Below are 16,192 nucleotides of genomic sequence, written 5' to 3' on the forward strand. Positions count from 1 at the left end.
AACTCTGGAGCTAGACTGTGTAAATTCAAATCCCAGCTCAAATCCCAATTCAAATAATAGATGTGACTTCAGGCGAATTATTTGATTTCTCTTTGCCTTAGTTTCCTAATCTGTAAAATAGAAATAATGTACAAACTAAACATGTTCTTACCATATGATCCAGCAGTCATGCTCCTTGGTGTTTACCCAAAGGAGCTGTAAAACCTATGTTCACACAAAAACCTGTGCACAGATGTTTATAGCCACTCTATTCATAATTACCAAAACTTGGAAGCAACCAAGTTCTTCAGTAGGTTAGTGAATAAACTGTGTTACATCTAGAGAATGGAATATTATTCAGCACTAAAATGAAATGAGCTATCAAGCCATGAAAAGGCATGGAGAACCTTACTTGCATATTACTAAGTGAAAGTACCCAATCTGAAAAGGCTACATAATGTATGATTCCAACTGTATTATCAATACATTCTGGAAAAGCCAAAATACGGAGACAGTAAAAAGATCAATGGTTGCTAGGGTGGGGTAAGGAGCATAACTAAGTGGAGCATAGAGGATTTTTAGGGTAGTGAAAATATTCTGTATGATACTATAATGGTGGATACATGTCATGCATTTGTCCAGTTCCACAGTGTCCAGTATACCAAGAGTGAACCCTAAGGTAAACTGTGGACTCTGGGTGATTGTGATGTGTCAATGTAGGTTCATCTATTGTAACAGATGTACCACTTTGGTGGGGGTTGTTGATAACGGGAAAAAGGCTGTGCATGTGCGAGGTAGGGTGGGGGTTTATGGGAAATCTCTGTACCTTCTACTCAGTTTTGCTATAAAGCTATTTCTTTGTTATAAAGCAGAAACTAACACACCATTGTAAAGCAATTATACTCCAATAAAGATGTTTAAAAAATAAATAAATAAAGCTATTTTTTTAAATGGGAATAATGGTAGTATTCACCTAATAGTGTTGTCATGGGTATTATATAAATTAGGATATATAAAGCATTTGGAACAGTGCCTGACATCGAGTAAGCTTATGTGTTTTAGTTATTATTCATGAACATAAAAATATTTATATAGGTTTCATGGGTTCACTTATAGACTTGGGCTTCCATCTCTGTTTTTCCCCATACAAACTTAAGTTTTTCAGCCTCAAATTCTTCTGTCATGGTTGCTGTGTAGACTTTAATCATATTGACTGTACTTCTTTAAGTGTGGGCAGAAGGCCTCTTACCAGAATGAGCTGGTGTGTAAGTTGATAATACAAATTGTTACACCAAACTTAGCAACTCAGACATTTTGAGGGTGGGCTAAGGAATTTGCATTTTCCACAGGCACCCAAGGTGATTCTGATGCAAGTTGGAGTGGTAGTGCTTTGAGAATCTAGGAAGGATTATACCACACTTCTAACTTCCCAGGCACTTCTTGATGTAATCCCCACAAATTCTCTCCCAAAAATACACGTGTAGATTTTGGCAGATCACTGTGTATCTGGAAGATGGAAGGGAAAGTAGTGACCTAAGAACTCCTCAGTCCACCTCAGAACCCAGTCTCTGGTGTGAAATGACTTTTTTATGAAGTAGAACATACTTTGTATTGAACTCTTACTTTGTGATGATTCTTAACAATATGAGTCATAGTCCATGCTGTTCTAATTTTTAAGTATTAGGTACTAATTAGTGAGCGTGTGATTAATCCTAACAGTTGAGTCATTTTGAGGGACTTTTGGGATAAAAGCAAATTCTAGGATAGAGTGAGCAAAATATGTCATAAGGAGCAGAAAATGAAGTTAAGTAATATATGATGGTGCAGTGAAATGATAGGATTACTATTCAAACCCTTTTTCTCCTGAATCTACAACCAGGCACATGAAATAAATTCAGTTGTGAATGGAGATAATGTTTTTATAAATCTTCTTGAAAAGCTCAACCATTACTAATTACTGGCAGGACTGTTTTACAGATAATGAAGGGGATCCTTTACAGATTCTTATAAAAAATCACAGGAAAATGAAGTGAATATAGACAGAAGGGAAAGAAACAAAAAGATTACAGATATTGGTTTGCAAATGAAAATAAACACGCATTTATTGAATACTTATATACCAGACATTGTGCTAGAAACACACACACACACACAACTTCTCATCTTCACAGCATCCTAAGAAAGTAGATATAATAATCCTCATTTTACAGAAGATAAAATTGAAGCTCAAAATGGTTCATACAGCAGGCAATGAACTGAGTCAAGATTTAAACAGAGAACTTTTGACTGTACCATATAGTTTAACTAACCTAGTTGAGCTGTATATAATTGAACAGTAAATTAATGTTTTTATGCAGAGTCAATGCACAATGAGCACTCTTGCAGAATTCCCCTGAATTTGAGGTGTATGAAGAGGGCCAACGGAGATTTCTGCTTCCAACCAAGATGAAATAACAGAGACCAGAATCACCCTCCTGCCTAAAATAACTATAAAACCAGGCAAAATATATAAAAAATGGGTTTTGGACATTGGAAAGCAGGCAGCTTGGAATTGTGATATCTGAGAGAAGAGAAATGTGGTGAGCCTAAGGTTGCACCAGCTGCCTCCCTGGAAGCAATCTGTAGGCTGCAGTGCAGGGAGTACCTAAACAGAGCCTTCTCAGAGATGTGTAGAGAGCCAGGGTGCCTAGAATTTGCAGCGTAGCGTACTGGAGAGAAGGGAGCAGCATGAAGAGAGCCTTCAGAAACGTGCAGAGGGCCCTCAAGTCTTTGCTATCCTAAAGTATTTGGCTGAGTACTGATCTGTGCAAATTACCCAAGACTAGGGAAAGATACAGGAAGGAGTAGACAGAACAGTTTTCAGGGCACTCAGGCGGCTGGAAATAGTTCGTGTTCCCACCAGCCAGAGAAGAAAGGCCTCATAATACCCAGAGAAGCAGGTGGAAGCCTTAGAAAGATGTGGCCTTAAGCAATGGGCTGAATTAGCCTAAAATAAAGGCAGCTCTGGAGCTGCCATACTGATTTCAAATAACTAGTCTAATGAGAAAGGAAAAAAAGTCAGCACTTGAGACCTATTGAATAAGTAATGAGGATTACCTTGAGGAGAAAGAAGGATTAAGTAAAAGAGGATGAAAGTTTGACGGGTTGTTCAGGAAAACAGGAAAGCTGTTTAATTTATAAAGCAGTGGAACTGAGGCTACTAGAGTTTAGATGAAGGCAAGTGATCAGCAACTGCAAGAAGAATGAAAAGGAATCTGCACTGGATGCTTTTGATGGCCCTACAGATACAAATAGAGCTGATTTTCTGTTTTAACTGTTAGATTTTGAATGGTCTTGAAATATTCTGTTTCTCAAACTAATGTTTATTATATATTTCAGATCTTTGAAAATTGGTAATTTAACTGTACGCATGTATAGTAACTCTTGGGTTACTAACACCTTTAAAGAAAATTTCCCATTCTTCCACTGTTTTTCCTAGGTTAGAAGAATTACTTTTTCATATAAAGCATGTCGTGTTGTTTGGTAAAATATAGTATTTAAGCTTTACAATTGTAGATAATTTACAAATAAGGAGAATTTTTTATTTTACTACTTTTAAAGATGACTTACAAAGTCATATTAGGATACCTATGATATTCTTTGAAGATGGACTGTCTTTAATTTTGTAGATTAACTTACGTTTTAGCAATAGTACTGTTAACCTGCAAAAAAGGGACAGCATTTATCACCCCCAAATGGGAGACATTAAATTGGGATTTACATCTTATATTGGAGAAAGCTTTTTGTATTGTGTCACTGAGGCCAGAAAAATCAAAGGAAAAATCTTACAGGTTGGACTACAAGACAGAGTAAGACTGCTAGGCAAAACACACAACATATTTAAGACATGGTAAACTATTTTTAAAAAGATGTACAGGGACTTCCCTGGCGGTCCAGTGGTTAAGACTTGGCCTTCCAATGCAGGGGGTGCAGGTTCATTCCCTGGTCAGGGAGCTGAGATCCCACATGCCTTGGGGCCAAAAAACCAAAACATAAAGCAGAAGCTGTATTGTAACAAATTCAATGAAGACTTTAAAAATGGTCCACATCAAAAATAAATAAATAAAAAATAAAAAGGTGTGCCGCATATATGATGAAGAGTTGATATTAATATAGAAAGACATCTTGCAAGTCTGTAAGAAAGGGGCAAATGTCCCAGTAGGAAAAGGGCTAAATTCTGAAGTAGGCAGTTTATTTACAAGAAATTCACTTTTTTAAAAAAGCTTCTGAAAAACTACTTTGCCTCACTTAAGAAATGCAAAGTAAAACAATAATGAGATGATTCTGTTAAAAAGGTTTAAAATGGCTGGCATTGATAAGGACGAGAGAAAAGACTTGTCTTTTAATAAATTGTGTAAATTGGTCAGAGCTTTCTGTAGGGCACAGTGGATTGGTATTAGAAGCGTGCAGGCTGTATTCATGTCCCAGCTCTACCAGTGAAAATGTGTAATCTCAGGCAAGGTTTCCCACCTGAGAAAATGGAGCTAATAATAGTATATACTGCATAGAGTGATTCTGTAAGAATGACATGGATTTTGTAAAGTAAAGCACTTAATATAAATCATGGTACTTGGTACACAGACGATTTTAGCTTCTGAAGGAGACTCAATCTGCATATTGAAAGGAACTAATAATCAAGGTTAATGAAAAGGGCCTGTTTCTAATACACTGATTGACATCCAGACTTCTCATCAGCAATGTTGTTTGTTAAAACACAGTAGACATGATGACATAGCATGGCTTTCAACCTAGAATTCTGTAAGTAGCCAAATTATCAGCTGAGTACGAGGATAAAATAAATATTTTCAGAATGAGAGGACTTAGAAAGTTCATCGTCCATTCACCTTTCATGAAAAAATTACTTGAGGATAGAGCAAAGCCAAAGCAGAATCTGAGGAACAGTGGCCTCAACTCAGGGATGCAATTAAAAGAAATCCTAGGTTGATAACTGTTTAGTGGGCCTAGGAAGCTTTTCATCCACATTAGAATTAGGAACCCAAAGGGCTTGGAAAAAATATTTTTAAAAAGCAAGTAGATAATATGATTATGATAATATGATTAAGAATTTGAAAGATCTTAGGGATATGATAAATATTTGTTTCTTTTGTCAGCAAGAAAAAGGCAATTAAAAACCAGGGGGAAGTCTATATAAGAAATACATTGTCTAAATTTACAGCAGAACAAAATCTGCCCTTGTTTTAAGCAGCTAATGAAATAAAAGATAATCCACTTGACACTGATGCTTGGAATGTTTTACTTTGAGCAGCACAGGTTTTGTGATACAAGATTGCACTTCTTTTTATATGAGTCCAAGCATAAAACTTGGTAAAAAATTTTTTTAAGGTAAATATGTATGGATTATACATATGTGTATACAGATATATATATATAATATCTAATACACTCACAATAATTATATTGTATTTCATCTTACATATTGGAATAAGCCTATAGACAAAGCATGGGAAACTTAATTACAGATATAGCTAAAGCTTAAAAATTAAAAATCTTTTAAAAAAAGAAATGATATAGTTAGCAGAACTTGGAAGTGGAGGGGAAAGGTGAAATGGAATAATACAGATAAACTACTTTTCTTATTTTACAAGGTAAGGAGTCAAGATACTGTTTAAACTTGATAGAAGAAAGAGATGGTTAAAGGATGTTATTTAAAATTACAAAGATAATCAGAAGAATTAAAAATATAATGATGTATTAAATGGGCAAAGGTTTGGCATGGTGGGAGGTTGGTAGAGTAAATGAGCCAATTTCCTCATCTTTTATACCAGGAATTCAATAATCTGGTGACTCATTTTAAAGATGATAAAATAATAACCAGAGGTGTACATATAGTCACTACCCCCCAGAAGAACTAAAGCCTATGTTTACATTGTTTACCTCTGGGGAGTAAAGCTTGGGCTGGGAAATAGGAATGGAGACTTTACTTCTCCTTCTGTACCATTTATTTCACTTTAAATTTTATATATGTTTAATTGTCTGTACTGAATGTCCATTTTTTAACCTCGTAATGTATTACAGATCATTTTTTAGCCTTTTTTTTTTTTAACCATTGTATCCTGATGTGTCTTGAGACTGCTGAAAACTGCTTGAGACTGCTGAAATATGATGGTAAGCCACATACACTGCAGACAGAGGAGCTGATTGTTTTTGCTCTAATTTTTGATGATCACACCCCACCTGAGGGATACATCTCAGCTCTGAGTACTAGGATATGAATAACTATAGAGTGTAAATAGAAAAGGGCATCCAGGTCTGTGAGGTCTAGAACCGTTACATATGAAAAACGGTGAGGGGAGGAACTGCTGGTGGTTAGTCTGGGAAGATGTAATTTGGGAGTAAGGGGAACATGATCACCAGCCAGCTTTTGATATGAGGAAGAAAGGGTTTATTTATTCTGTGTAGTCTCAAAGGGCAGAAATATTTCTGACCAATGGGCAGAAATTACAGAATGGCCACGTTATAAAGAGCTTTCTAACTACCAGAGCTGTGTGATAACATCAGTGTTACTGTTCAAAGACATTGTGGAGAGAATGCTCTTGTGGGTTAGGATTCTAATAGAGGACTTCTGAGGTTCCTTACAACTTTGAGTTTCTGAGGGGCTAGTTAAAAAGAAAGTTTTTTAAGACAGTCCACAATCATATTTGTACTCTTTACTACCCAAAAGAGTAAAATTAATTCAACACTCTTTAAGCCATGGGGTTTTTCTGTTTTTTTTTTGTTTTTGTTTGTTATTTTGGCCGTGTGGCACAGCATGTGGGATCTTAATTCCCCGACCAGGGATCGAACCCGCGCCCCCTGCACTGGAAGCGTGGAGTCTTAACCACAACATGAAAAGCCACGTTTTCAATGAGCTCTAGGTCTTGGGGATACAGGCATAAATAAGACATGAATAGATGCATGAAACTCAGTCTAGTATGCCCATTTCAGCTCAACAGATGTGCAGTGAATGTGTTCCTTACACCAGACTCTCCCCTTTTCTAGAGACAGAGATGAGCAAATCATGGCTTCTCCTCTGGAGACCCCGTGGTGTGCAGGGGAACCAGTCCAGTAGTCGCATTTCATTACATTACAGCTGAAGAGCTTAGGGTGGCATCAGGGAAGCCTTCACAGAAAAAGTGACGACTGGTTCTACCTTGTTACCACATGCTGGATCACCTGGGACATGCTTTATAACTCCTCATCTACAAAACAGCCTGGGCTAGAACTCCCCTGACTGCTCTAAAATTCCATGGTTCTAAAATGGTGGTAAATTGTTTTTTGGTCAAAACATGTTTTAAAAATCCAAATTTTTGGAAGTAATATGGTAAAAATGTTTACTGTAAATCTAATCATAATGGATATTCTTTCAAATTAAGTTTTTGCTAATGAGTTTCCTGGAACAACTTGTTCCATTAGTCCATTGACTTCTTGTCTTTATGTAACATTCATTTGAAATGTTATGCCCATTATAAAATTTTGTATTAATTAGTATGATACCAGATTTGTATACAAATATTGCAGGAATTTCTTTTTTCTTTCATGTTAGAACACCTCTATGATGTTAATTCTTGTATTTCTTTTGAAGGGAGACAGTTTCATTGAGTAGGACTTTAGATTAAAAATTTTATACCTATTGAGCATATAAAAGTTGATTTTAGAAATAAAATTTTAGTGAATTTGAAATTCTTGGAGGACCCCTGAAATTTGTGAAGTGATTTTTTTCACAAAAATAAATGCTCTAAGGAAAAATATTAAGGCTGTATTAATTACCACTGTTAATTTATTGGTGCAAAAAATTTCAACAGATTTTTAGAGCATTTTTTAAAAATACATAACCATATAAAAATTATAGTTTGACCCCCCCCAGTCATTGATGCCCAAACAATAAACGTGCTTTTTCAAAGAAAAATATTAAAATCATTATTTAGGAAAAAACTTTAATGTTGTGTGTGACTTTCTGTTGTGTCACAGTCAACTCTCCCCTTCTAGAACATTCCAAGCTTCTAATCATGGCTTGGTCTTTCTGGTGACCAGCACCATCCAGGAGCCATCCAGTAGCCCACCTAGAGTTAAAGTTGCCTTATTAGAACTGGAACAAAAGAGGCTCCTAGGGCTCCTATCACTTAGGAATTTACGACGGTCTAGTTGCCCTGTGTCAGGAACCAGGGAACAAAGATCAATAAGTGTTTTTCTTATTTCACAATCCAACACATAATAGGGGCTTCAGAAAGGTGGCAGTTTTTGCTTTTTGACACATAAAAAGATTTACTTAACTTTCCTCAGTGGAGAAACCATAGCAGCACAGTGATCACTTAGCCATATAACTTAGCATGAGCTAGATGAAGACTGTTAACTGTAAAGTCATAAACTCAGTAAACTCTCATTTAATTAGTAAAGAATGAGGGCTTCTGTTTAATTGCCTAGTATACCGTCATGTCCACAATAAATGTTACTCCTTGAGCCCAGTTCAAGTACAAATTCCTTCTTCAAGCCTTGCACCTGCCCTCAAATTGGACAGCCCTCTTGCTTGTCCAGACTGCCTTGTGACACTTAGCACATATTAGCATTATTTGTGTCTACATCTTATCTTCCCAACAGTCTATAGATGTATAGGAAGAGTATGTCTTATTTTTCTCTGTAATGTCCTTACTGTCTAGCACAGCACTGTACAGTAGAATATCGTGTGAGCCACATATTCAAATTTAGATTCTCCAGTAACAATAAAAAGAATCAGAAAAATAATTTTAATAATGTATTTAACCCAATGTATCAAAAATATTTCAATGCCAAATAAATGTAAAAAATTAGATATTTTACATTCTTTTTTTGTACAAGTCTCCAAAATCTTGTATTTTATATTTACAAATCTGTACTAGCCACATTTCAAGTGCTCAGTAACCCCTTAGCTAATGACTGCTGTATTAGACAGTAGAAGTCTAGCACATTATAGGTGATTAGCATATGAATCTTCTATAGGCGAACCTTCAAAAAGTAATCTTTTTCCCCCCCAACAGACTACCATGGCTGCGGGAGTCTTGCCTCAAAATGAACAACCATATTCTCCTTTGGTGAATAACAGTGGGTATGCTGCAAACATGAAAGGTAATAGTTCTTTAATATGCTTTTTGTCTTTGTGTAAACTAGAGTTTAATAAAGTTATATGAATACACGTGAAAGAAAAGGCTGATTCTTCATATTGGAATCTCAAGTTGCAGGTACTACTTACAGCCTTTTGTTTATTTCTGCCTTACTGTTTTCACCTGTTAAAATTCCTTTTCAAAATCCTGAGTAATGACCTTAGCCTTTTTTATTCCTTAATTTTTTATACAATTTTTGAAGGTTCCCTTGCATTTACAGTTCTTACAAAATGTTGACTATATTCCCTGTGTTGTACAATATATCCTTGAGCTTATCTTACACCCAGTAGTTTGTACCTCCCAGTCCCCTACTCCTGTATTGCTCCCCCCACCACTGGTAACCATTAGTTTGTTCTCGATATCTGTGAATCTTTTATGTTATATTCACTAGTTTGTTGTATTTTTTATATTCCACATACAAGTGATATCATACAGTACTTGTCTTTCTCTGACTTATTCACTTAGCATAGTGCCCTCCAAGTCCATCCATGTTACTGCAAATGGCAAGATTTTGTTCTTTTTTATGGCTGAATAAATTCCACTGTGTATATATACGCCACATCTTCCTTATCCGTTCATTTGTTGATGGACACTTAGGTTGCTTCCATATCTTGGCAATTGTAAATAACGCTGCTGTGAACATTGGAGTGCATGTATCTTTTCGAGTTAATGCTTTTCTTTCTTTTGGATATATACCCAAGAGTGGAAGTTCTATATGGTAGTTCTATTTTTAGTTTTTTGAGAAAACTCTATACTGTTTTCCACAGTGGCCACACCAATTTACATTCCCACCAACAATGTACAAAGGTTCCCTTTTCTCCACATCCTTGCCAACATTTGTCATTTGTGTTCTTTTTAATGATAGCCATTCTGACAGGTGTGAGGTGATATCTCATTGTGGTTCTAATTTGCATTTCCCTGTTGATTAGCTATGTTGAGCATCTTTTCATGTACCTGTTGGCCATCTGTATTTCCTCTTTGGAAAAATGTCTATTCAGTTCTGCCCATTTTTTAATCAGGTTTTTTTTTTTTGATGTTCAGTTGTATGACCTGTTTATATCAATATATGTTGGATATTAATCGCTTGTTGGTCATATCATTTGCAACTATCTTCTCCCATTCAGTAGGTTGTCTTTTCATTTTGTCGATGGTTTCCTTTGCTGTGCAAAAGCTTTTAGATTTAATTAGGTCTCATTTGTTCATTTTTGCTTTTATTTCCTTTGCTTTAGGAGACGGATCCAAAAAAATGTTGCTACAATTTATGTCAGAGTGTTCTGCCTGTGTTTTCCTCTAGGAGTTGTATAGTACCGGTCTTACATTTAGGTCTTTAATTCATTTTGAGTTTATTTTTGTATATGATGTTACAGAATGTTCTAATTTCATTCTTTTACATGTAGCTGTCCAGTTTTCCCAGCATCACTTATTGAAGAGACTGTCTTTTCCCCATTGTATATTCTTGCCTCCTTTGTCATAGATTAAGTGACCATAACTGCTTGAGTTTATACTAGGCTCTCTATCCCTATTGATCTATGTGTGTTTTTGTGCCACTACCATACTGTTTTGATCACTGTAGCTTTGTAGTATAGTCTGAAGTCAGGGAGCATGATTCCTCCAGCTCTGTTCTTCTTTCTCAATTTTTTGAGATTGTTTTGGCTATTTGGGGTCTTTTGTGTTTCCATACAAATTTTTTAATTATTTATTCTAGTTCTGTGAAAAATGACATTGGTATTTTGATAACGATTCCATTGAATTTGTAGATAGCCTTGGTCAGTATGGTCATTTTAACACTTGATTCTTCCAATGCAAGAACATGATATATCTTTCCATCTGTTTATGTCATCTTCAATTTCTTTCATCAGTGTCTTACAGTTTTCTGAGTACAGGTCTTTTGTTTCCTTAGGTAAGTTTATTCCTACGTATGTTATTCTTTTTGATGCAATGGTAAATGGGATTGTTTCCTTATTTCTCCTTCTGATAGTTCATTGTTAGTGTATGGAAATGAACAGATTTCTGTGTATCAAGTTTGTATCCTTCAACTTTACCGAATTCATTAATCAGCTCTAGTCGTTTTCTGGTGACATCCTTAGGATTTTCTATGTGTAGTATCATGTCATCTGCAAACATTAACAGTTTTACTTCTTCCTTTCCAATTTAGATTCTTTTTATTTCTTTTTCTTGTCTGATTGCTGTGGCTAGGACTTCGAAAACTATGTTGAATTAAAGTGGCGAGAGTGGATATCCTTGTCTTATTCCTAATCTTAGAGGAAATGCTTTCAGCTTTTCACCATTGAGTATGATGTTAGCTGTGGGTTTGTCATATATGGCCTTTATTAAGATGAGGTGTGTTCCATCTACTCCCACTTTCTGGAGAGTTTTTATCATAACTGGATGTTTGATTTTATCAAAAGCTTTTTCTGCATCTGTTGAGATGATTACATGGTTTTTATTCTTCAGTTTGTTAATGTGGTATATCATATTGATTGATTTGCAGATATTGAAAAATCCTTGCATTCCTGGAGTAAATCCCATTTGTTCATGGTATATGATCCTTCTAATATATTGTTGGATTTGGTTTGGATTTTGGTATTTTGTTGAGGATTTTTACATCTATGTTCATCAGTGATACTGGCCTATAATTTTCTTTGTCTGATCTTGGTATTGGGGGGATGCTGGCCTCATAGAATGAGTTGGAAGTATTCCTTCCTCTGCAAATTTTTGGAATAGTTTGAGGAGGATAGGTGTTAACTCTTCTCTAAATGTTTGATAGAATTCACCTGTGAAGCCATCTGGTCCTGGACTTTTACTTGTTGGGGAGTTTTTTTTAAATTACTGATTCACTTTCATTACTGGTAATTGGTCTGTTCATAGTTTTTATTTCTTCCTGGTTCAGACTTGGGAGTTTGTACCTTTCTAAGAATTAGTCCATTTCTTCCAGGTTGTCCATTTTATTGGCATAGAGTTGCTTGTAGTAGTCTCTTATGATCCTTTGTATTTCTGTGGTGTCAGTTATAACTTCTCCTTTTTCATTTCTACTTTTATTGGTTTGAGTCCTGTCCCTCTTTTCTTGATGAGTCTGGCTAAAGGTTTATCAATTTTGTTTATCTTTTCAAAGAACAAGCTTTTAGTTTCACTGATCTTTGCTATTGTTTTTGTCATCTCTATTTTGTTTATTTCTGCTCTGATCTTTATGATTTCTTTCCTTCTACTAACGTCAGGTTTTGTTTGTTCTTCTTTCTCTAGTTCCTTGAGGTGTAAGGTTAGGTTGTTTATTTGAGATTTTCTTGTTTCCGGAGGTAAGCTTGTATTAGTGTAAACTTCCCTCTTAGAACTTTTTGCTGCATCCCATAGGTTTTGGATTGTCGTGTTTTGTTTTCATTTGTCTCCAGGTTTTCTTTTAATTTCCTCTTTGACTTCTTCTGTGATCCATTACTTGTTTAGTAGCGTATTGTTTAACCTCCATGTGTTTGTGTTTTTTGCAGTTTCTTTCTGGTTGATTTCAAGTCTCATAGTACTGTGGTCAAAAAAGATTCTTGAGGGCTTCCCTGGTGGTACAGTGGTTGGGAGTCTGCCTGCCAGTGCGTGAGATGCACGTTTGAGCCCTGGTCCGGGAGGATCTCACATGCCGCAGAGCGGCTGGGCCCGTGCGCTACAGCTGCTAAGCCTGTGCTCTTCAGCCCTTGAGCCACAGCTGCTGAGCCCATGTGCTGCAACTGCTGAGGACTGTGTGCCTGGAGCCTGTGCTCCACGGTGGGAGAGGCCACCACAGTGAGAGGCCCGTGCACCGTGGCGAGGGGTGGCCCCCTCTCGCTGCAACTAGATGGAGCCCACGCGCAGCAACGAGGACCCAGTGCAGCCAGGAATGAATGAATGAATAAATAAATAAATAAATAAATTTATTATTTTTTTAAAAGATGCTTGATATGATTTCAATTTTCTTAAATTTACTGAGGCTTGTTTTGTGGCCTAGCATGTGATCTATCCTGGAGAAATATTCCATGTGCACTTAAAAAGAATGTGTATTCTGCTGCTTTCAGGTGGAATGCTTTATATATATATATCAATAAAATCCATCTGGTCTAATGCGTCATTTAAGGGCAGTGTTTCCTTATTAATTTTCTGTATGTATAATCTCTCCATTGATGTAAGTGGGGTTTTAAAGTCCCGTACTGCTACTGTGTTACTGTAAATTTCTTCCTTTATGTCTGTTCATATTTGCTTTATGTATTTAGGTGCCTCCTATATTGGGTGCATATATATTTGCAGTCTGTATATCTTCTTCTTGGATTGATCCCTTGATCATTGTGTAGTGTTCTTCGTTGTCTGTTGTAACAGTCTTTATTTTAAAGTCTATTTTGTCTGGACTTCCCTGGTAGTCCAGTGGTTAAGACTCCGTTCTTCCAGTGCAGGGAGTGTGGGTTCGATCCCTGTCGGAGAACTAAGATCCCACATGCTGCATGGCTCGGCCAAGAAATATAAATCAATCAATCAATAAGAATAATAAAACAATTTTAAAAAAATAAAATAAAGTCTATTTTGTCTGATATAAGTATTGCTACTCTGGCTTTCTTTTGATTTACATTTTCCTGGAATACCTTTTTCTATCCCCTGACTTTCAGTCTGTATGTGTCTCTAGATCTGAAGCAAGGCTCTTGTAGGCACCATATACACGAGTCTTGCTTTTGTATCCATTCAGCCACTGTGTCTTTTGGTTGGAGCATTTAGTCAGTTTACATTTAAGGTAATTGTCGATGTGTATGTTCTTATTGCCATTTTGTTGATTATTTTGGATTTGCTTTTATGGGTCTTTTATTCCCTTTCTTCCTTTGTTTTCTTCTCTTGTGATTTGATGAATGTCTTTAGTGTTATGTTGTATTCCTTTTTCTCTTTTGAATGTATACTTATTATAGATTTTTGGTTTGTGGTTACCATGAGGTTTTCATATAGCAGTCTATATATATACATGATTGTTTTAAGTTTTTGATATCTTAATTTCAAATGCACTTTAAAAACCCTGCATTTGTACTCTTCTCACGATTATTGGTTTTTCCTTTTTTATTGAAGTATGGTTGATTTACAGTATTGTACAATTACTGTTTTTGATGTCATATTTTACATCTAATCGTTTTGTGTATCATTTAACTGCTTATTGTGGATATAGATGATTTTACTACTTTTGTCTTTTAACCCCTCTACTAGCTTTGTGTGTGGATTATTTCCTACCTTTACTGTATGATTGCCTTTACCTATGAGCTTTTTCATTTTGTAATTTTCTTGTTTCTGGTTGTGGATTTTTCTTTTTTGCCTGGAGAAGTTCCTTTAACATTTGTTGTGAAGCTGGTTTGGTGGTGCTGAACTCCTTTTAGCTTTTGCTTGTCTGTAAAGCTTTTGATTTCTCCATCAAATCTGAACCAAGAGCTTTACTGGGTAGAGTATTCTTGGTTGTAGGTTTTTCCCTTTCATCCCATTAAATATATCTTGCCACTCCCTTTTGTTTTTTATCTTAGTTTTTTTAACTTTTTATTTTATATTGGAGTATAGTTGATTAACAATGTTGTTAGTTTCAGGTGTACAGCAAAGTGATTCATTTATACATATACATGTATCTATTCTTTTTCAAATTCTTTTCCCATTTAGGTTATTACAGAATATTGAGCAGCATTCCTGTGCTATACAGTAGGTCCTTGTTGGTTATCCATTTTAAATACAGCAGTGTGTACATGTCAATCCCAAACTGCCTAACTATCCCTTCGCCCCACCATTCCCCCGGTAACCATAAGTTTGTTCTTTAAGTCTGTGAGTCTCTTTCTGTTTTGTAAATAAGTTCATTTGTATCATTTTTTTTAAGATTCTGCATATAAGTGGTATCATTCAATATTTCACTTTCTCTGGTTTACTTCACTCAGTGTCTCTAGGACCTAGACAATCTCTAGGTCCATCCTTGTTGCTGCAAATGGCATTATTTCATTATTTTTAATGGCTGAGTAATATTCCATTGTATATATGTACCACATCTTCTTTATCCATTCCTCTGTCGATGGACATTTAGGTTGCTGCCATGTCTTGGCTATTGTAAACAGTGCTGCAATGAACATTGAGGTGCATGTATCCTTTTGGACCACGTTTTTCTCTGGATATATGCCCAGGAATGGGATTGCAGGATCATATGGTAACTCTATTTTTAGTTTTTAAAGGAACTTTCCTCCTGTTCTCCATAGTGACTGTACCAATTTACATTCCCACCAACAGTGTAAGAGGGTTCCCTTCTCTCCACACCCTCTCCAGCATTTATTGTTTGTGGATTTTTTGATAATAGCCATTCTGACTTGTGTAAGGTGATATCTCAATGTAGTTTTGATTTGTATTTCTCTAATAATTAGCAATGTTGAACATCTTTTCATGTGCCTCTTGGCTAGCTGTATGTCTTTGGAGAAATGTGTATATAGGTCTTCTGGGTTGTTCATTTTGATGATATTAAGCCACAGGAGCTGTTTGTAAATTTTGGAGACTAATCCCTCATCAGTCACATAATTTGCAAATATTTTCTGCCATTCTGTGGGTTGTCTTTTCGTTTTGTTTATGGTTTCCTTTGCTGTGCAAAAGCTTTTGATGAGTTTCATTAGGTCTCCTTTGTTTATTTTTGTTTTTATTTTCATTACTCTGGGAGACAGATCGAAAAAGATATTGCTGCAATTTATGTCCAAGAGTGTTCTGCCAATGTTTTCCACTAAGAGTTTTATAGTGTCTGGTCTCACATTTAGGTCTTTAATCCATTTTGAGCCTATTTTTTGTGTATGATATGAAAGAATGTTCTAATTCCATTTTTTTCCATGTAGCTATCTAGTTTTCCCAGCACCACTTATTGAAGAGACTGTCTTTCTTCCATTGTATAGTCTTGCCTCCTTTTTCATAGATTAATTGACCATAGGTGCGTGGGTTTACTTCTGGGCTTTCTATCCTGTTCCATTGATCTATATTTCTATTTTTGTACCAATACCATACTGTTTTGATGACTATCGCTTTGTAGTAGTCTGAAGTCAGGA

At 35.9% G+C, this 16,192-nt stretch overlaps 1 protein-coding gene across 4 annotated transcripts in view; it reads left to right on the forward strand.

Moving 5' to 3' along the window:
• PTPDC1 (protein tyrosine phosphatase domain containing 1) overlaps window positions 1-16,192 on the forward strand; it is an 85,981-nt gene that overhangs the window by 28,775 nt on the left and 41,014 nt on the right. For 2 of the 4 annotated variants that reach the window (XM_059926286.1, XM_059926290.1), the window contains exons 1-2: window positions 6,092-6,144; window positions 9,030-9,117. In XM_059926286.1, coding sequence (XP_059782269.1) covers window positions 6,139-6,144; window positions 9,030-9,117 — 94 coding nt within the window. In that variant the 5' untranslated portion in view covers window positions 6,092-6,138. Of the gene's footprint in view, window positions 1-6,091; window positions 6,145-9,029; window positions 9,118-16,192 lie in introns of those variants that run through there. The other 2 variants (XM_059926288.1, XM_059926287.1) reach the window with 1 other exon arrangement.

This window comes from Balaenoptera ricei, chromosome 6 (assembly GCF_028023285.1).
Source record: "Balaenoptera ricei isolate mBalRic1 chromosome 6, mBalRic1.hap2, whole genome shotgun sequence".
Taxonomy (NCBI): domain Eukaryota; kingdom Metazoa; phylum Chordata; class Mammalia; order Artiodactyla; family Balaenopteridae; genus Balaenoptera; species Balaenoptera ricei.